We start from the raw sequence: 22627 nt of genomic DNA on the forward strand, positions 1-22627 counted from the left end.
ATATATACTAACCTTCCCCGTCTTTTTGAACATTTTTGAAAAAACTTCAGGGAGCCACAAGGGCAGCGCTAAAGAGCCGCGGGTTGCTGACCCCTGGTCTAGCCAAAACAAAACAAATAAGCCTTTCTCCAGAAGAAAAAAAAAGAAACACTGTTAAAATTCGTTGCTCTGTTAAACATAATTTGGGAAATATTTCTTTTTAAAAAGTGCTAATAATTTTGACTACAACTAATAATCGTTTGAAATAATTGTGATAACAATTATGACCAAAATGATCGTAAGATTTTTCCCAAAATCGAGCAGCCCTAGTACAGCTACACAAAGCCTATTGCTGTTTTACAACATGTTTGAGAATAACAATAATAATAGCCCACTCATATTAACCTTTATTTTACATTTACAGTATCAGGAGGAAATCGGGATCTTTATTTTAGGCAAAAAAATCTTGATTCTCATTTTAGCCATAATCGTGCAGCTCTAAACCAAACTCAGGACAGTCCCAAATCATGTGAAAGAACGTACCGTTTTCACCTGTAATTCGAAATGAGTTATTAAAACTATTACGTTTAGAAATGTGTTCAAAAAATCTTCTCTCGGTTAAACGGAAATACATACAAGAGGTCTAATAACTCTGACCTCAACTGTACATATTGAGAAATGGATGTGAGTGCTGAATGACATTGGAGCGAGCTGACGATGACAGAATGTTATTTTGGGCTGAACTCTCCCTTTCCCATCCGCTTGCTGGAGGAGATTATAGCAGAGAGAGAGAAGGAAAGATGAAGAGGAGAAAAAAAGCAGAGCAGAACAAAGTGACGAGTGCCTTTCACCCATGCTGTGTGAGTGTGTGTGAGCCGTTGGGTCTATTTGAGCGTCGCTCGGTGTGGCTGCTGCTCGACATGCGTGTGTGAAAGTGTGTGTTAATGTGACCAATGACGTGTGTTTACTGCAGCACGGCTTCATCAGTGTCTCCATGAAGAAAGCTGTGCTCCTCCATCCTGCAGCTCGCACACACACACAGAGCAGTGTTTTTGAATGTGTAGTGTGGTAAAACCATGCTTTTCTTAATATGTTGTCATGGTGATACCATACTGTTGCATTGTAGTATGGTAATACTGTGTTTTTAGTACAGTGCTATGGTAATACCCCATTTGTGTGCTTGTTATGATGGTAATATTGTGTTTAAAGTAGAATAACAGTACTGTTTTTTTGAATATGGTAATTCCACATGTGTTTTTGGACAGAGCACTGTGTCCTACTACACTTTTGGACGTGATATTGTGTTAATACTATGTTTTTTGGACATTATAATGTGATAATGCTAGGCTTTTGGGTCATACTGTGATAATATTATGTGTTTGAATGCAATAACACGTGCTCTAATGTAATATGTTTCTGGACGTGGTTCTGTTGTAGTACTTTTTTTGGTCATAATACTGTGGTAATACTTTGCTTTTGCAGATGATACTGTGGAAATGCTCCATTTTTTTATTTGGTACTGTGAAATACATGTTTTTGACCATGATACTACTGAGATAATACTTTGTTTTTGGCCATGGTACTGTGGTAATGTTGTTTTGGACATGATACTTTGTTAATACTATGTTTTTGGACATTATAGTGTGACAACACTATGCATTTGGGTGAGACTGTGATAATACGTTTTTGGATGTGATACTGTGGTAATACGTAATACTAAGGTAATGCTATGATTCTGGACATGGTTCTGTGTTAGTACTGTTTTTTTGGTTATGACTTATGAAACTGTGGTAATATTATGTTTGTGGACATGAAACTGTGGTAATACTTTGTTTTTGGACATGAAACTGTGGTAATATTATGTTTGTGGACATGAAACTGTGGTAATACTTTGTTTTTGGACATGAAACTGTGGTAATATTATGTTTTTGGACATGAAACTGTGGTAATACTTTGTTTTTGGACATGAAACTGTGGTAATACTTTGTTTTTGAACATGAAACTGTGTTAATACTTTGTTTTTGGACATGAAACTGTGTTAATACTTTGTTTTTGGACATGAAACTGTGGTAATACTTTGTTTTTGGACATGAAACTGTGGTAATACTTTGTTTTTGGACATGAAACTGTGGTAATATTATGTTTGTGGACATGAAACTGTGTTAATACTTTGTTTTTGGACATGAAACTGTGGTAATATGTTTGTGGACATGAAACTGTGGTAATACTTTGTTTTTGGACATGAAACTGTGGTAATACTTTGTTTTTGGACATGAAACTGTGGTAATATGTTTGTGGACATGAAACTGTGGTAATACTTTGTTTTTGGACATGAAACTGTGGTAATATTATGTTTGTGGACATGAAACTGTGTTAATACTTTGTTTTTGGACATGAAACTGTGGTAATATGTTTGTGGACATGAAACTGTGGTAATACTTTGTTTTTGGACATGAAACTGTGGTAATACTTTGTTTTTGGACATGAAACTGTGGTAATACTTTGTTTTTGGACATGAAACTGTGGTAATACTTTGTTTTTGGACATGAAACTGTGGTAATATTATGTTTGTGGACATGAAACTGTGGTAATACTTTGTTTTTGGACATGAAACTGTGGTAATACTTTGTTTTTGGACATGAAACTGTGGTAATACTTTGTTTTTGGACATGAAACTGTGGTAATATTATGTTTGTGGACATGAAACTGTGGTAATACTTTGTATTTGGATATGAAACTGTGGTAATATTATGTTTTTGGACATGAAACTGTGGTAATACTTTGTTTTTGGATATGAAACTGTGGTAATACTTTGTTTTTGGACATGAAACTGTGGTAATACTTTGTTTTTGGACATGAAACTGTGGTAATATTATGTTTGTGGACATGAAACTGTGGTAATACTTTGTTTTTGGACATGAAACTGTGGTAATATTATGTTTGTGGACATGAAACTGTGTTAATACTTTGTTTTTGGACATGAAACTGTGGTAATACTTTGTTTTTGGACATGAAACTGTGGTAATATTATGTTTGTGGACATGAAACTGTGTTAATACTTTGTTTTTGGACATGAAACTGTGGTAATATTATGTTTGTGGACATGAAACTGTGGTAATACTTTGTTTTTGGACATGAAACTGTGGTAATACTTTGTTTGTGGACATGAAACTGTGGTAATACTTTGTTTTTGGACATGAAACTGTGGTAATACTTTGTTTTTGGACATGAAACTGTGGTAATACTTTGTTTTTGGACATGAAACTGTGGTAATACTTTGTTTTTGGATATGATGATTTGGTAATACTATGTTTTTGGACATTATAAAGAGACAGTATTATGCTTTTGGGTGATACTGTAATAATGTGTAATACATTGCTTTAATTTTGGCCATGGTACTGTGGTAATGCTTTGTTTTTGAAGATGACACGCTGCAAATGCTTCATTTTTGTAAATGTTATTGTGGTAATACTTTGTTTTTGGTAATGCTATTTTGGACATATTGATATTGTGGTAATACTATGTTTTTGGACATTTTAATGTGACAGTTCTACGCTTTGGGGTGATACTGCAATAATATGCTTTTGGATATGATGCTGTGGTAATACATGATACTAAAGCAATATTATGTTTCTGGACATGGTTCTGTGGTAGTACTTTGTTTTTTGGTCACGGTACTGTGATAATACTTTGTTTTTGGCCAAAATACTGTGATATTACTTGATATTTGGCCATGGTACTGTGATAATACTTTGTTTTTGGCCATGATACTGTTTTAATGCTATTTTGGACATGATAATGTGACAATACTACGCGTTTGGGTGAGAGTCGTGAGACTGTGATAATATTATGTTGTTGGATGTGATGCTGTGGCAACACATGATACTAATGAAATATTATGTTTCTGGACATGGTTCTGTGTTAGTACTTTGTTTTTTGGTCATGATACTGCGGTAAAACTTTGTTTTTGGCCATGGTACTCTGTTAATACTGTTTTGGACTTGATATTGTGTTAATTTGTTTTTGGAAATTATAAAGTGACAATACTTTGCTTTTGGGTGATACTGTGATAATATTATGTTTTTGGATATACAGTACATGATACTAAGGTAATATTATGTATCTGGGCATGATTCTGTGCTAGTACTTTGTTTTTTTTAATCATGATACTGTGGTAAAACATAATTTTCATTTTTTGCACTATGATACTGTGGTAATTATACATTTTTTTGGACATGACACTGATAATTTTGTTTTTGGACATAATACTGTGGTAATAATTTGTTTTTGGAGATGATACTCTGGAAATGCTTAATTTTTGTTTATGATACAAATTGATACAAAAATACATGATTGTTTATGATTTATGATATAATACTTTTTCTGGCCATGGTAGTGTGGTAATGCTACATTTTTGGACATGATACTATGATAATATTTTGTTTTTGGAGGTAATATTGAAGTAACACTACATTTTTTGTCAAGGTGCTGTGATAGAAGTATATTTCTGGTCATGGTACTGTGATTATACTTTGTTTTTGGTCATCACACTGTGCTACATTTTTGGACCTGATATTTATATTATTTATATTATGTAATATGGGGGCAATACTTTGTTTTTGACATAGTACTGTGATAAAACTACATCTCTGGACATGGTAATACTATGTTTGGACATGCTATGTTAAGTACATAGTTAATACTATGTTTTGGTCATGATACTGTGGTAATCATAAATGTGTGGACATGATGCTATTATCAAATTTTGTTTGTGGTCATGACACTGTGGTAATCATACATGTTTGGACCTGATACTGTTATAAAATAATGTTTTTGTCCATGATACTGTGATTATACTTAGTTTTTCGGTCATGATACCGTGGTAAAACTTTGTTTTTGGCCATGATACTGCGATCATCCTTAGTTTTTTGAAAAAGTCCTAAGACATGCGGTACAGGTGAATTGGGTAGGCTAAATTGACCGTAGTGTGTGTGTGTGTGTGAATGTGTGTGTGGATGTTTCCCAGAGATAGGCTGCGGCTGGAAGGGCATCCGCTGCGTAAAAACTTGCTGGATAAGTTGGCGGTTCATTCCGCTGTAGCGACCCCGGATAAATAAAGGGACTAAGCCGACAAGAAAATAAATGAATGAATGAATGTACTGTGAAAAAAAAGCTACATTTTTGTAGACGATACTGTGGTTATGCCTATGTTTTTTGACATTATATTGTGGCTTAATAATAAGTTTTTGGCTTAATAATGTGGTAAAACTACATATTTAGACACAGTACTGTGTTAATACTTTGTTTTGGAGATGATACTGTGGAAAAGCTAGATTTATGTATATGATATTGTGGTAAAACTTTGCCTTTAGACACAATACTGTGGTAATGCTATGTTATTTGACATGATAATGTGATGAAATGTAGTTTTTGGACATGATACTGTAGCAATTTGGCATAGTTATGTGGTAAAACTACATACGTGGACACAATATTGTGGTGACACTACATTTTTGGACAATATTGTAGCAATACTCTGTTTTTGGTCATTGCTATTGTGCAACTGGACATGATTCTGTAGTAATACGTTGTTATATGTTTTGGCGTGATATTGTGATAATACTTTGTTTTTGACATGATACTGTGGCATTGTCTTGTGCATGATACTGTGTTAATATTGTTTTAAGATTGTATAGTATGGCAGGACTATGATCGTAGATTTTGTAGAAATGCAATCCTTTTGTTTTCGGAATATGATAATATAATATTTTTTGGACATGGAACAATGGTTATATTATATTTTTGGATGTTAGAATATAGTAATAATGTCTTTTTTTGTATATTGCGCCATGGTAAAATCATGGTACGTTGTGAAATACATATTTCTGTAAATAACTAGCCCTTTTAACTAAGATCTACATGTGATATTACTGCATTTAGACATGTTTCAAAAGCGTGTAAAGCACTGGAGGTTGTGACTCAAGCATGCAACTGGTTTAAATGGAGTCTAAACGGCGCTGTGAGAAGCTGGTTACTGCAGCAGTCTGTAACTAGGTCAGGTGGAGACTGAAGACAAGCACAACCACAGATAGAAAGAGGGAGAGAGGGGGCTTATGGGAAGAAGCAGGTACTATATATTAAAGAGAGCTGTGTGTTCATGTTTACCTGAGATCAGCACTTGTCCTCCTCAGATCTGTCCATTGCTGAGCTCTTTTTCTTTGTCTATTGTCTGTATTGCAGATTAGTGTTTGCATTACTTCTTTGTATGTCCTGTAAGTGTTAAAACAGAAAAAACAACATATGAATTTAGCTTTAAAAACTAATTGCACTGAAAAAAAATGTTAATTGGATATACTAATTTTTTAAGACAACTGGTTGCAGACAATTTATACAGGCTGAGTTTAAACTAATAACGTTCCTAAATTTAAGTTGTTGGTTTAAATTCAGCCTATATAAATTGTTTGCAAGCAGTTGTCTTAAAAAATTAGTAAATCCAATTAACATTTTTTTTCAGTGCAATTGTACTCTGGTAATACTATTTTGGACTTGATATTGTGTTAATAATTTGTTTTTGGAAATTATAAAGTGACAATACTTTGCTTTTGGGTGATACTGTGATAATATTATGATTTTGGATATACAGTACATGATACTAAGGTAATATTATGTATCTGGGCATGATTCTGTGCTAGTACTTTGTTTTTTTTAATCATGATACTGTGGTAAAACATAATTTTCAATTATTAATTAATTATCAAGGTTTAAATTCAGCCTATATAAATTGTTTGCAAGCAGTTACTTTTAAGAAAAGTTATAAATCTAATGATTTTTTTTCATTGTAATTTCAAAATGCAAAAATATACACTACCTGACAAAAGTCTTGTTGCCTATCCAAGTTTTAGGAACAACAAATAATATCTTGACTTCTAGTTGATTATTTGGTATCAGAAGTGGCTTATATGACAGGCAAAGTCCTCTAGATCAACTTTTCAGCCTGCCACCCCCAAAATGACAATACCAGTGACTCGCGACCCCCAAAAACCTCTGAGGTGGTTATAAATACAGAAACTTTGCATGCAATGCGCACACACACTAACGTCGGGGGATGACACACACAACTGGAGGTAAGATCCAATATGCAGGTTTAATCGTGGTCAGGCAAGCAATACAGGTGCTAACGGGTATGTACAGGCAGTCCAGAATCGTAGTCGTATAAACAGGCAAGAGGTCAGAAGGCAGGCGGCTAAACAGGAGAACAAGGATAAACAAGGCTAGGTAAAACACGGGGAACAAGACAAGGAAACCGCGTTGTAATGTCACTGATAGCAAACAAGACTCTGCAAACTGGATGGAAGAGTGTGTGGCTTAAGTAGGGTGTGTAATCAGTCTCTGACAATCCTCAGGTGGTGCGAGCAATCAGTCTAGATGAGGAAGCATGTGTGAGTGTGACCGGAGTGCATGTATGAATATGTAGTCCAGGAAAAGGCTGAAGTGTAGTCCATGGTTATTGTGCGAGAACCAGCGATCTCTGGAGAACGATTGCTGGTTATCGTGACACACACACACCAATAGACCCAAGTCTATTCTTCGTTTAATTTTTTTTTAAAAGTATGTCAATGCTGTAAATGGGCCAGAAAGTTTAATCTGGTGTTATAAAATCAATCTGCTGCATCTGACGCTGTTGCTGTGTCTTTAATATAATGTAATTACCCCAGGGGTCGCAATCCAACTATATTGTATTATATTGTATAATATACAACATTATAAGAACTATAAGCTACTATAGTAACTATATAGTATATAGTAACTATAAACAACTATTTTTTTTTCTTTTCAGTATAGCTTATGAATAAAATATGGTAAATATTATGGTTTAATGAAAATAAATAGACTTTTGGAAATCACCAGGTGACCCCCACTTTGAGAACCACTGCTCTAGATTACGCTTATTTGACCAAAATAAAATATGATCATGTCTTGATTTTGAACGATTTCATTAGGACAATAAGGTCTGACTTTGCTTAGACAAAAGTCTTGTCACTGAACAGAAATAACGTCCAGGGAAATAAAAATTAAGTCATGCTGCAGTGGAGACAGAATGAATATTGTGTCTGACTCCATCATGAGCTTGGAGGACTGCATCCATACATCTCTGCACTGACTCAAATCACTGATTAATAAAGTCATCTGGAATGACAAATAAAGCGTTCCTGCAGGACTCCCAGAGTTCATCAAGACTCTTTGGATTCATCTTCAATGCCTCCTCCTTTATCTTACCCCAGACATGCTCAATAATGTTCATATCTGGTTACTGGGCTGGCCAATCCTGGAGCACCTTCTTTGCTTTCAGGAGCTTTGATGTGGAGGCTGAAGTATGAGGAGCGCTATCCTGCTGGAGAATTTGCCCTCTCCTGTGGTTTGTAATGTAATGGGCAGCACAGATGTCTTGATACCTCAGGCTGATGATGTTGCCATCCACTTTGCAGATCTCTGGCACGCCCCCATACTGAATGTAACCCCAAACCATGATTGTTTCCTTCACCAAACTTGACTGATTTCTGTGAGAATCTTGGGTGCATGCGGGTTCCAGTAGGTTTTCTGCAGTATTTGTGATGATTGGGATGCAGCTCAACAGACGATTCATCTGAAAAATCCACCTTCTGCCACTTTTCCAAATGATCAATTAAAAGTCAAAATATTACAACTGAGATCGACAACAAGACCGGTCCGGTAGATATGGCAGCACTTTAGTAATTCTCAATATTAACCAGTGGTTTATTTCTTTAAAAGAGTAATTATAGTAACAAGTAACTGAGTTACATAATTATTAAAGGTGCAGTAGGTGATCAGCCAAAATAATTACAGCTTATCATATTATCTTTGGACGGCCGGGAGGGACTGTGTTTCAAAGCCACGCCTCCTGAAATCGCGAACGCGCACCGAGACACGACAGCAGACAACCCACTAGTTCATGTTAGAAATGTAGTTATTGGTTGGCCGGCGGCATTCAGGAATTTCTCTTATACTAAGCCACACTTACATGCTATTTTAGAGCGAATATTTAGAGTAGCATGGTAAACAATACAGGGAGAGCGTCACATGTTGTCATTGTTCAAAAATGAACCACTGTGAATATAAAAGCAACATCAGCTCAGTAAAGCAGGCTAGGCGGAATAGCTCTATTTACTTGTGTTTAGTTGTTCAACTAAATAAAAATTTACATTATTGATGCTGTAAAATGCCCTTATGAAACATAACGGGTGCATATAACCCATTCGTAACACAACACAATCTACATGAGCATTGCTTGACTAAAAAAGTTTTAAAACAGAACAATACCCGTTTTACAGAAATACATTTAAACACAGAAATGTGTGTGTGTGTGTGTGTATATATATATATATATATATATATATATATATATATATATATATATATATATATATATATATATATATATATATATATATATATATATATATATGGTATATTTATATTTATATATATATATATAGTATATTTATATTTATATATATATATATATATATATATATATATATATATATATATATATATATATAGTATATTTTTACTATATAATTATACTATAAGTGGTAATATATTATTCTGAACACTGAGGTGAGGTTTCATAATAGTTTATTGTTTTTAACTATTATAAAATGTAATACAAATATCCTATCATCTATAATTATTATATGTTATTATGTATTATTATTTGTCTATTTTTTATTTTACTAATATATATATATATATATAGGTTTATTTTGTTTCAGTTATACAATTGAAATAAATAAATAAATTATTTATTTATTTTTATTCATTTATTTATTAAGGTTTATTTTGTTTTAGTTATACAATAAAAATGAATAAAGTTTTTTATTTATTTTACAGTCTACTTATTTATCTGTCTATTTATTTATTTAGCAATATATTTATTTATTAAGGTTTATTTTGTTTTATATAGTAAAAATGTATTATATAGTAAAAAAAAAAAAATATATATATATATATATATATATATATATATATATATATATATATATATATATATATATATATATATATATATATATAATTATACTATAAGTGGTAATATATTATTCTGAACACTGAGGTGAGGTTTCATAATAGGTTATTGTTTTTAACTATTATAAAATGTAATACAAATATTTTATCATCTCTAATTATTATATGTTTTTATGTATTATTTTATTTATTTTTATATCACTCTTGTATGATTTTTGAGCTGCATGGATGACAATATGTGCCATTTTTTTTCCTTCCACTGAAACTGATCTGTATATGAAGTTATAATACTGTATAATAATACTATAATACTGCATGTCTCCGGTGTCAGAAGCATATCATTTTACCTGAACTCAGTCTCGGACAAGTGGGTCATGAGGGTTTCTGTGATTTTATACGCTGATATATGGAGCTGTGAATCGTCATCTGAGCTATGAAAACTGATCTGCTGGAGATAGAGATCAATGTCTGGAGGAAATGATGTCAAGGACAGATCTACTAATAAACATTTAAACGACAAAACTATTACTTATGCCTCCCAGAGTCAATAAACAGTACAGTAGCACATACTGTAGTTTCAGCCTTTCTGAAGGGGATGCATATCATTTTGTGAAATTGGAGATTTGAGGATTGTATCTGCTTACCAGACTCTGTTTATTGTATTATTTTAATATTGCTGATTCATATAAAGCATGATGTTCTTTTCAAGATTTGGCTATTATAATATTTGTATTATTATTAGTCATTTCTTGATTATGTTGTTGACATGTTAAAAAAAGTGTTTGTTTTTTTAGTACTCTTTACTTTGGATTTGTAACTCTTAAATGAAAATAATCTGTTATATTGTTTTAATTTTAATTAATTAATTATTTTTATATTACTTTTTACTTTGCTTTCTAATATTTATTTATAACTGAAAAAATAAACCCTTAACTAATAAATAAATAGACAAATTAATAAATAAATACAGATAAATAGATAAATAAATTATTTTTAAACTTATTAATAGTTTAAAATGTATATATATTTTTGATGTTCTGTTTTCAATTTATTTTTAGCCAAATAATTTGGTTGTGTTTTTATTATTTTATTATTTTTAATGTGTATATATTTTGATATAATATTGTATTTTATTTTAATGTTATTAAAACAAAAATTAGATATTTTCTTGGCAACTGGGCTAAATTGTCCGTAGTGTATGAGTGTGTGAATGTGTGTGTGGATGTTTCCCAGAGATGGGTTGTTGGCGGTTCCTTCCGCTGTGGCAACCCCGGAATAATAAAGGGACTAAACCGACAAGAAAGGAAATAAAATAAAATAAGTAGACTGTAAAATAAATAAATTAATTAATTAATTTATATTGTATAACTGAAACAAAATAAACCTTAATAAATAAAAAAAATATTTATTTATTTATTTATTTATTTATTTTTATTGTATAACTGAAACAAAATAAATCTTAATAAATAAATATAATGTTAAATAAATAGACAGATAAATAAGTAGACTGCAAAATAAATAAATACATTTATTCATTTATATTGTATAACTAAAAATAAATAAATCTTAATAAATAAATAAAAATAAATTAATACATAATTTATTTATATCATATAACTGAAACAAAATAAACCTTAATAAATAAATATATTGCTAAATAAATAAATAGACAGATAAATAAGTAGACTGTAAAATAAATAAATACATTTATTCATTTTTATTATATAACTAAAACGAAATAAACCTTAATAAATAAATTAATAAAAATAAAGAAATAATTTTATATATATATATATATATATATATATATATATATATATATATATATATATATATATATATATATATTAGTAAAAATACATAAATAGACAAATAAACAAATAAATAAATAAAGGTAGATAATAGTTTAAAAAGTATTAAATATTTTTATTTTTAGTTAAACTTTATTTTATTTATTTATTTATTTTATTTATATTTTATTTATATATTTTTTTTTAAACAAGCGAACAAATATGACAGAAGCACATCTAAGTTATACTGAAAATCTAAAACAATAAGTTAATTTAAATATTAAAAGATATTCGAGTGACTCTGGCTGCTACCTAATGCATAAGTGTCTGTAATAATCTCTAATGCATGCAGTGGGTTGTGTGTTTGCGCCTCGCTGGTTTGGTTTGCTGTGGTGGTCAGAAATGTCCGGATGCTGGTTTGGGTCATTATTAGCTCTTAGCTCAGTGTCCTTCAACAGGCACTTAACTTCAGGTTCATCCGCAGGCATCGGGTCTGTAATAAGTGGACTGTAAATTCCTCTGGATAAAAGCATCTGCTTACCGGAACAATGCATGTTTGTTTTTTCAGTTCATGCTTATATGTGCAGGGCTACATTCACAATACATGCTGTCTCATGCCAGTGTTTGTTTCAGTGTTAGGAGTCAGGGAGGATTATGATCTGTATTCAGTTGAATAATATGGTTATCTGTGAAATAATATGGGTTATAATAGTTAAAATCATGAATTCAGTTAAACAAACATAAAAAATAAGCGCTTGTCTCCAGATTGGGCTTGTAAAATTAGCAATATTAAATTTAAGTTTTGGATGCAAAAAAAATTACACACAGTATTTATGTATCAGTGCCTCCCACAGGTTTAAGATGTACTTGCGGTGGTAGCCGGATTGAAACACACCTCTTAATAATAGCACATGGTTACCTTCATGCTTATATAGGTAGATAGATAGATAGATAGATAGATAGATAGATAGATAGATAGATAGATAGATAGATAGATAGATAGATAGATAGATAGATAGATAGATAGATGGATGGATGGATGGATGGATGGATGGATGGATGGATGGATGGATGGATGGATGGATGGATGGATGGATGGATGGATGGATGGATGGATGGATGGATGGATGGATAGATAGATAGATAGATAGATGGATAGATGGATAGATAAAGGGATAGATAGATAGATAGATAGATAGATAGATAGATAGATAGATAGATAGATAGATAGATAGATAGATAGATAGATAGATAGATAGATAGATAGATGGATAGATGGATAGATGGATAGATAAAGGGATAGATAGATAGATAGATAGATAGATAGATAGATAGATAGATAGATAGATAGATAGATAGATAGATAGATAGATAGATAGATAGATAGATAGATAGATAGATAGATAGATAGATAGATAGATAGATAAAGGGATAGATAGATAGATAGATAGATAGATAGATAGATAGATAGATAGATAGATAGATAGATAGATAGATAGATAGATAGATAGATAGATAGATAGATAGATAGATAGATAGATAGATAGATAGATAGATAGATAGATAGATAGATAGATAGATAGATAGATAGATAGATAAAGTGGTGTTCTATAGATTTTCCTTATTGTTTATTAAGCATTTCTAGCATGTTAGAGTACTTAGCTAATCATTAGCAATGACTAGCATGTTGCTAGTCATTGCTAGCATGTGAGCCATACAGAATTTATGGTGTGCTAGCATGTGTCAAAGAAGTCAACCCCCGCTTTTCTACGATGTTCTGATGCTGAGATATAGCTGCTGGTATATCGTTGCTAGGTTAGTCTGTTTTGTTGCTATGGAGTTGATTGACAGCTTAGACTGATGATTTATCAAAGCTTCTTGCCAATATGAACAGTTAAAAACGACCCCCATGTCTCGATAACACTGCAGCATGACGATATCAATCTGAGCTTCTATAATGGAAGTCTATGGGAGAGTTGCTAGGGTGCAGTATCTGGTTGTTAGGGTGTGGCTAGAAAGTTAAAAGGCCATTAGTGATTGGCTGCTGGCTTGACTGGGTTAAATGAGCTCAGCCATTAGTCTGTAAAACGTCCCTATATATATATATATATATATACATACATACAGCAGATGTCAGAATTATGAGCACCCCTAATTATTTTTTTTTCCCCGATTTCTGTTTTAAAATGCTGTTTAAAAAATTAAAAACAGCTTTTATTCTAGCTGAAATAAAACAAATAAGACTCTCTCTAAATTCCTTGCTCTGATAAACATTATTTGAGAAATATTTGGAAAATAAATTCACAGCCCTGCTAAAAAAATCCAGCTTAAACCAGCCTAGGCTGGTTGGCTGGTTTTAGGCTGTTGACCAGCCTGGTTTTAGAGGGGTTTTGGCCATTTCCAGGCTGGTTTACAACCATTTCCAGCCTGGTCAGGCTGGAAAATGACCAGCCAAATCCAGCTAAAACCAGCTTGACCAGTTTTGGCTGGACTCCCAGCTTTGCTAGGCTGGTCAAGCTGGTTTTAGCTGGTCATCTCCCAGCCTGACCAGCTAAGACCAGGCTGGAAATGGCTGGAAACCAGCCTGGAAGTGGCCAAAACCCCTCTAAAACCAGCCTGGTCGACCAGCTAAAACTAGCCAACCAGCCTAGGCTGGTTTAAGCTGGATTTTTCAGCAGGGAGGACGGCAAATAATTTTGACTTTAACTGTAGATACGCCACTTCAGCATGTGTAATCCATCATTTCTTCTCTCTCTCTGTTTCCCTCAGTACGTGGCATTCGGATCGCTTCTCTTCATCCTCATCTCCATCTCCACCTTCTGCATGGAGACGCACGAGGCGTTCAACACCATCTACAACAAGACGGAGAACGTGACGGAGGGCAACGTGACGCGGGAGGAGATCGTCTACGAGGTGGTGACCGACAGCTGGCTGACGTACGTGGAGGGAGTGTGTGTGGTGTGGTTCACCATCGAGGTCTTCACCCGCGTCGTCTTCTGCCCCGACAAGATGGAGTTCTTCAAGAGCCCGCTCAACATCATTGACTTTGTGGCCGTCCTGCCGTTCTACCTGGAGGTGGGACTCAGCGGGCTCTCCTCCAAAGCAGCCAAAGACGTGCTGGGCTTCCTCCGCGTGGTGCGCTTCGTCCGAATTCTGCGTATTTTCAAGCTGACGCGTCACTTTGTGGGCTTGCGTGTTCTGGGACACACTCTTCGCGCCAGCACCAATGAGTTCCTGCTGCTGATCATCTTCTTGGCTCTCGGCGTGCTCATTTTCGCCACGATGATCTACTATGCTGAAAGAATAGGCGCTAGCCCGGATGACCCAACGGCGAGCGCGCACACCAACTTCAAGAACATCCCCATTGGGTTCTGGTGGGCCGTGGTGACCATGACCACTTTGGGATATGGAGATATGTACCCGGAGACGTGGTCTGGGATGCTGGTGGGGGCGCTGTGTGCGCTGGCGGGCGTGTTGACCATCGCTATGCCCGTTCCTGTGATCGTCAATAACTTCGGCATGTATTATTCGCTGGCCATGGCTAAGCAGAAGCTGCCTAAGAAGAAGAATAAGCACATTCCGCGGGCGCCACAGCCTGGATCGCCTAATTATTGCAAGCCGGACGCATTAGCTATGGCCACGGCTTCACCCCAGAGGATCTTGGGTAATGTGCTGGGTGGTGTTCTGGGCTCGAGCGGGCTCACAGGAGACTGTCCTCTCGCTCAAGAGGAGATCATCGAAATCAACAGAGGTGAGAAACACGTGCTGGCCCAATACAATCAGCTTTAAAGTGCACATGAAATCAAAACTAGCCATATTGATTTTGTTAGCTCACATTGCTAGTCTTGAACAATTCATCTGAGCTGATCAATTCTGAGCAATTCATCAAATGACTGATACCCCCACCCTAAATGACTGATACCCCCCACCCTAAATGACTGATACCCCCACCCTAAATGACTGATAGCCCCACCCTAAATGACTGATACCCCACCCTAAATGACTGATAGCCCCACCCTAAATGACTGATACCCCCACCCTAAATGACTGATAGCCCCACCCTAAATGACTGATACCCCCACCCTAAATGACTGATAGCCCCACCCTAAATGACTGATACCCCCACCCTAAATGACTGATAGCCCCACCCTAAATGACTGATACCCCCCACCCTAAATGACTGATATCCCTGTCCTAAATGACTGATAACTCCACCTTAAATGACTGATAGCCCTCCCTTAAATGACTAAGAGCTTCACCCTAAATGACTAATAGCTCCGCCATAAATGACTGATATCCCCGCCCTAAATGACTGATATCCCCCACCCTAAATGACTGATATCCCTGCCTTAAATGACTGATATCCCTGTCCTAAATGACTGATAGCTCCACCTTAAATGACTGATAGCCCTCCCTTAAATGACTAAGAGCTTCACCCTAAATGACTGATAGCCCCGCCCTAAATGACTGACACCCCCACCCTAAATGACTGATAGCCCTGCCCTAAATGACTGATATCCCTGTCCTAAATGACTGATAGCTCCACCTTAAATGACTGTTAGCCCTCCCTTAAATGACTAAGAGCTTCACCCTAAATGACTGATAGCTCCACCTTAAATGACTGATAGCCCTCCCTTAAATGACTAAGAGCTTCACCCTAAATGACTGATAGCCCCGCCCTAAATGACTGATACCCCCACCCTAAATGACTGATAGCCCTCCCCTAAATGACTAATATCTCCACCCTAAATGACTGATAGCTCCGCCCTAAAAGACATATAGCTCCACCCTAATGACTGATGGCTCCATCCAAACAGCATTCCGTGACCAGAAAGGGAAGAAAGACATTTCATAGGGAAAGGGAACGTTATGGTATTTGATTAAAGGTTATGAGGGCAAATGAAGGTTTACAAAATATTGAAGCGCTCCGATACATCGTTTATAACAAGAACTACAATACAGGAGAGCTAATTATTTTACTAATAAACTGTATATCTTTATTTTTGATTTTTTTGGAAATATATGGAGGCCCAATACAATCAGCTTTTAAAGTACACATGAAATCAAAACTAACCATACTCCATAATTGATATGCTTTAAACCCACAGCCATCACAATATCTGAGCATAAAACATTTTGTAGATGTGTGAGAAAATATTGTCACCGCGATTTTTAAGTATTGTTAAAATGGCAACAAGCTGTACAATGCACAATGTGTTTGCTTGTGAATATTTCGACACACACACCACACACTTTCTGCTAATGTCATGTCTATTATCATTAATTATTCATTGTTTTTTAAACCTATAAGTCTCTAATAGGTTTACACAGGGTCACTATATGTTCAATACAAGTTCTATGAGGTACAGGAAAGAGAAATGATGATGTGATCATACTGTAAGTGTGTGATTCATGTCCTGTACTTCAATTGTTGGCACATACAGTACGTGTGCGTATGCAATTTATGTCTAAAGAACAAAGTTTTATTCATGTACTTTTATAGTTCTATTTAGTATTTTATGTGTGTAGATGTTATTTCTTTTGTTTCAGATGTCATTTAAATTTTCAATAATTATTTTGCTTTTTTAATATTTTGGTTTAGCTTGACTTTATTGCCATTTTTGTTCAGTTTTAGTTTTACTCATTTTAGTTATTTTACTTATTTACGTTTCGGGCAGCATCTCTAATTTTCATTAAAGTTTTTTATTTAATTTATTTCAGCCTCTTTTAAGGTAACTAACACTTAGATCACTTGTTGTTATATTAAATATAAGTTAAGGGTTAATAAACAATGCCACATTTTGTGGTTTTGGGCTGAACTAAAGTTGAAGGCAAAGTTTTTAGCCCTCCTGTGAAATTTATTTAAATATATTTATAAATTTTTTTTATTTATACATTTTTTCTCAATTTATTCATTTATTTATTTAGTTTATTTATTTATACATTTATCTTTTTCTAATTTTTTTTTATTATTTATTTTATCAATTTATTTTTACATTTTTTTTTTCTAATTTTAAGTAAATAAATTTGTATCTTTTTATAATTTTCAAGTTTTATTTATTTAATTATTCATTTATTTTAATAATTTGTTTATGCATCTATACTTTTTTTCTAATTTTAAGTAAATAGTTTTTATCGATTTGTTTTTTTCTAATTTTATTTATTTAGTTAATTGTTTTTTTATTTGTTTTATTTATACTTTTTTTCAAATTTTATTTAATTATTTATTTTATTTATTCATTTATTCATTTATCTATACATTTATATTATGTCTTTAATTATTTTATTTTATTTATTCATACATTTATTTCTAATTTTAGGTAAATATTTTAATCAATTTATGATTTTTCTAATTTTATTTAATTATTTATTTATTTTATTAATTTATTTATACATTTATTAGTTTTTCTAATTTTATGTAAATAATTTTTTTTATCAATTTGTTCTTTTTCTAGTTTTATTTATTTTATCAATTATTTATTTAATTTATTTATTTATAAATGTGTTCTTTTTCAAAAGTTTCCCAAATTATATTTAAAAGAGCAAGCACACTTTCACAGTATTCCCTATATTTTTTTCTTCTGACAAAAAGTCTTTTTTCTTTTCGTTTGGGTGGAATTGGAATTGTTTTTAGTTAAATGAGAAATTATTTTTTAACAACATTTTTATAACAAACCACCATTGCAGTTTAATCTGAATACTATCTTGCAAAATAACCAGTAAAAAAATATGTACTGTCATCTTGGTAAAGACAAAAGAAATAAGATTTAATTTGATAAAAAAAAAATAAAAAAAAAACATTTAAGTATCTTTAAAATGTGTTGGGGAAAAAATTCACAATATTAAACAGCACTTGTGTTTTGAAAAGCTAACAATTTTGACTTCAACTGCATTTAAATATTTATTTATTTAATTAATTTATTATTAATAATAATTTTTATAATTATTATTTTTATTATTTTACCATTGCAATTTAATCTGAATGCTAGTGTCTTGCAAAATAATCAGTAAAATATTATATATTGGCAAAAACTAAAAAAAAAAAAATTTGAAAGTACTATATTTAAAAATATGTTGAAAAATATCTCTCCATTAAACAGCACTTTTATTTAGAAATGATAACAATTTTGACTTCAACTGTATTTCTTTAATGAGTGTTAGCCTTTTCCTTCATGTTTTTTTTTTACGTCAAATATGTCATCCTTCATCATTCTCACTCTCAATTAACTTGTGTTTCTCTTCAGACTCGAAGCAGAACGGTGACGCCGCCAGCGCCGCTCTAGCAAACGAGGACTGTCCAACAATCGATCAGGTTCTCAGCCCAGACGAGCGCAGCCCCGTGGGCCGAACACAAGAGCGTTACCAGCAGGACAGAGCCTGCTTTCTTCTCAACACACGAGAGTTTCGACCCACTGATGGAAATGTGCGGAAAGGTGCGTTTCAGAGCTTCTGCATGCGATTTAAACAAACAAACACACACACACATTCACACAAGGGAACATCAGTCTCACACCAGTCCAATTTCTCTGCTAGTTACACCTTCAAAGAACTCTCCACCTTTTTTTGAAATAGGCCCATTATATAACTCTCCTAGACTTAAACAGTTGAGTTTTATCATTTTTGAATCCATTCAGCTGATCAAGGGTCTGGCAGGAGCAATTTTAGCTTAGCTTAGCATCTATCACTGAATCGGATTAGACCATTAGCATCTCACTCAAAAATGACTAAAGAGTTTGGATAGTTTTTCTATTTAAAGCTTGAAAATTCAGTAGTTACGCCATTTCCTAAAACAAAACATTAAAAATAACAATTATAGTCAGTGTTGGGGAAAGTTACTTTTAAAAGTAATGCATTACAATATTGAGTTACTCCCCAAAAATAAACTAGTTGTGTTACTTAGTTACTTTTTATGTTAAGTAATGTGTTACGTTACTTTTGAGTTACTTTTGTGTTACTTTTCCTTACCTTTGCTGAGGCTTGATGCTAATAATATCAAATGGTAATAATAAACGTTTACAAATCGACTTTTGAAAATCACGATCGCAATATATACATCTGTGCCTAATATGCGATTACTTCATTTTTTAAAATAATGCATTATTTTACTTGTTATTTAATGCATATATATATATATATATATATATATATATATATATATATATATATATATATATATATATATATATATATGTGTGTATATGTGTATATATATATATATATATATATATATATATATATATGTGTGTGTGTGTGTGTGTGTGTGTGTGTGTGTGTGTGTGTGTATATATATATATATATATATATATATATATATATATATATATATATATATATATATATATATATATATATATATATATATATACATGTAGAGCAATCCATGTTCTGTTGTCATTAATATTTTAATCAATTGTATTAGGTAGAACTGTCCGAGATATGAACAAAAGCAAATAATGCATTAAAGTTTGATTTAAAAAATCTTAAATAGTTATAAAAATCTTTATAATCATTAAAATAATTTATAAAAACAATAAAAATAATTAGTTTAAAAATATTGAATGAATCGGTTTCCTTTGACCGCCCCCTGTCGTTTAAAAGAATATCACAACGGCAAACACAGTAAGTATGAAAGCCTCGTCTGTTTCGCGAGGTGCGCGTGTCGTCAGCGGAGATGCGCGATGTGGCGCCAGGCGAAAGTATAAATCCAGCTTAAGCCAGCAGCACGACGCAGCACACAGTGTGTCTTCTTTCCAAAGATACATGAACTGTGAATGTAGACCAAATTATTCAGCAACTGTAAATGTTTTAGTTTGGGAAGGTCAGTTTTGAGAAAATGCCTCGGACATCGATATAGGACATCGATATAGCCTCGGAAAACTTTTTGCAGAAATCTCAGTTTGCATGCTATCTTCATCAAATTTGAAATATAAACTCATGAGACACTTGGCTTTCAAGTCATAATGATTCAGTACATTAATATTTTCCTATGTTTGTATATGGAAAGGGCAAGGCAGTGGCGCAGTAGGTACTGCTGTCGCCTCACAGCAAGAAGGTCGCTGGTTTGAACCTCGGTTCAGTTGGCGTTTCTGTGTGGAGTTTGCATGTTCTCCCTGCCTTTGTGTGGGTTTCCTCCTTGTGCTCCGGTTTCCCCCACAGTCCAAAGACATGCGGTACAGGTGAATAGGGTAGGCTAAATTGTCCATAGTGTATGAGTGTGTGTGTGGATGTTTCCCAGAGATGGGTTGCGGCTGGATGGGCATCCGCTGCGTAAAAAACTTGCTGGATAAGTTGGCGGTTCATTCCGCTGTGGCGACCCCAGATTAATAAAGGGACTAAGCCGACAAGAAAATGAATGAATGAATGAATGTATATGGAAAACCAATATTGAACACAATACAATTTATTTTTGCTCATGACTTCATAATGTATGACTTTTTATGTTTTTAACATGTAACTTACCCTTTTACCACAGTAAAGCTCAAAGTTTATTCTTTCCAATGATATATAATTTAAATCCCCAATTTGAGTGCTGGCTAACAGGTAATAAGAAAGTTATCTAAACTCTTTTTTTGTTTTTTTGAGTGAGTTGCTAATGGTCTAATCCGATTCAATGATCTATGCTAAGCTAAGCTAAAAGTGCTCCCGCCAGACCAGGAGATTGCCTGAATGGATTCAAAAATGGGAAAACTCATCTGTTTAACTCTTGGGGAGTTCTAAAAGAGCCTATTTCCAATAAACAAAAGCAGAGTGTTTCTTTAAAGATTCCTTAGTTTTCGCACACAAGCGTCACTAAACAACCTACCCAAAATCTACATGGCCATCTCACATCCTCGTGTCCATCTCTGCATCCAGAAATACAGATTACATAACCACCAAACATCTCAGGCTGTTTTCACACTTGGCTGGCTTCAGAGAACATTTGCAGGTTCGGCTTACATGGCAAGTCCATTTGATTTTTTTATAGCAGCTTTAGTGAAAGTCCTGGTGTTTAGGATATCTGAATATCTTCATGTTGCATTTTGCAGTTTAGAACCAAGCAATAAAAGAACTTTATATTGTAGGATATAAGTGTCACGGTGGCGCAGGGGGTAGCACAATCGCCTCACACCTCACAGCAAGAAGGTCACTGGTTCAAGCCTCGGCTGAGTCAGTAGGCATTTCTATGTGGAGTTTGCATATTCTCCTCGTTTGCGTGGGTTTCCTCTGTGTGCTCCGGTTTCAAGTCCAAAGACTTGGGGTATAGGTGAATTGGGTAAGCTAAATTGTCTGTAGTGTGTGTGTGTGTGTGTGAGTGAGTGTGTATGGCTGTTTCCCATGGGTTGCAGCTGGAAGGGCATCCACTGTGTAAAACATATGCTGGATAAGTTGGTGGTTCATTCCTCTGTGGCAACTCCTGATTAATAAAGGGACTAAGCTGAAAAGAAAATGAATGAATGAATGAATAAATGAATACATTGCCCTGCATGAGTATATTGTACAGTTGAAGACATAATTGTTAGCCCTCCTGTGAATTTTTTATTATTTTTCTAATATTTCCAAAGTGCTGTTTAATGTAGAGAAGATTTCTTTTTAAACATAATAGTTTTAATAACTAATTTCTAATGCATCATTTATTTAGTGTTTGCCATGAGGACGGTACACAATATTTTACTGGTTCTTTTGCAAGACACTAGTATTCAGCTTAAAGTGACATTTAAAAATTGGGTTATTTAGGATAATTAAGCAAGTTAGATAATTAAGGCAAGTCATTGGATAACAGTGGTTTGTCCGTTAGCCAATCAAAAATAATAATTTCTTAAGGATGCTAATAA

At 33.6% G+C, this 22627-nt stretch overlaps 1 protein-coding gene across 10 annotated transcripts in view; it reads left to right on the forward strand.

The window, feature by feature from the left end:
• The window catches only part of kcnc3b (potassium voltage-gated channel, Shaw-related subfamily, member 3b), a 142123-nt gene that overhangs the window by 75949 nt on the left and 43547 nt on the right, over nt 1-22627 (forward strand). For all 10 annotated transcript variants that reach the window (XR_015524521.1, XR_015524522.1, XM_087308781.1 and 7 more), the window contains 2 exon segments: nt 14586-15567; nt 19061-19249. Coding sequence is in view for 8 of the 10 variants with exons in the window: in XM_087308781.1 (XP_087164907.1) it covers nt 14586-15567; nt 19061-19249 (1171 nt within the window). In the remaining 2 variants the exon portion in view is untranslated.

Source organism: Danio rerio, chromosome 24 (genome assembly GCF_052040795.2).
Source record: "Danio rerio strain M-AB ecotype USA chromosome 24, GRCz13ab, whole genome shotgun sequence".
Classification (NCBI taxonomy): domain Eukaryota; kingdom Metazoa; phylum Chordata; class Actinopteri; order Cypriniformes; family Danionidae; genus Danio; species Danio rerio.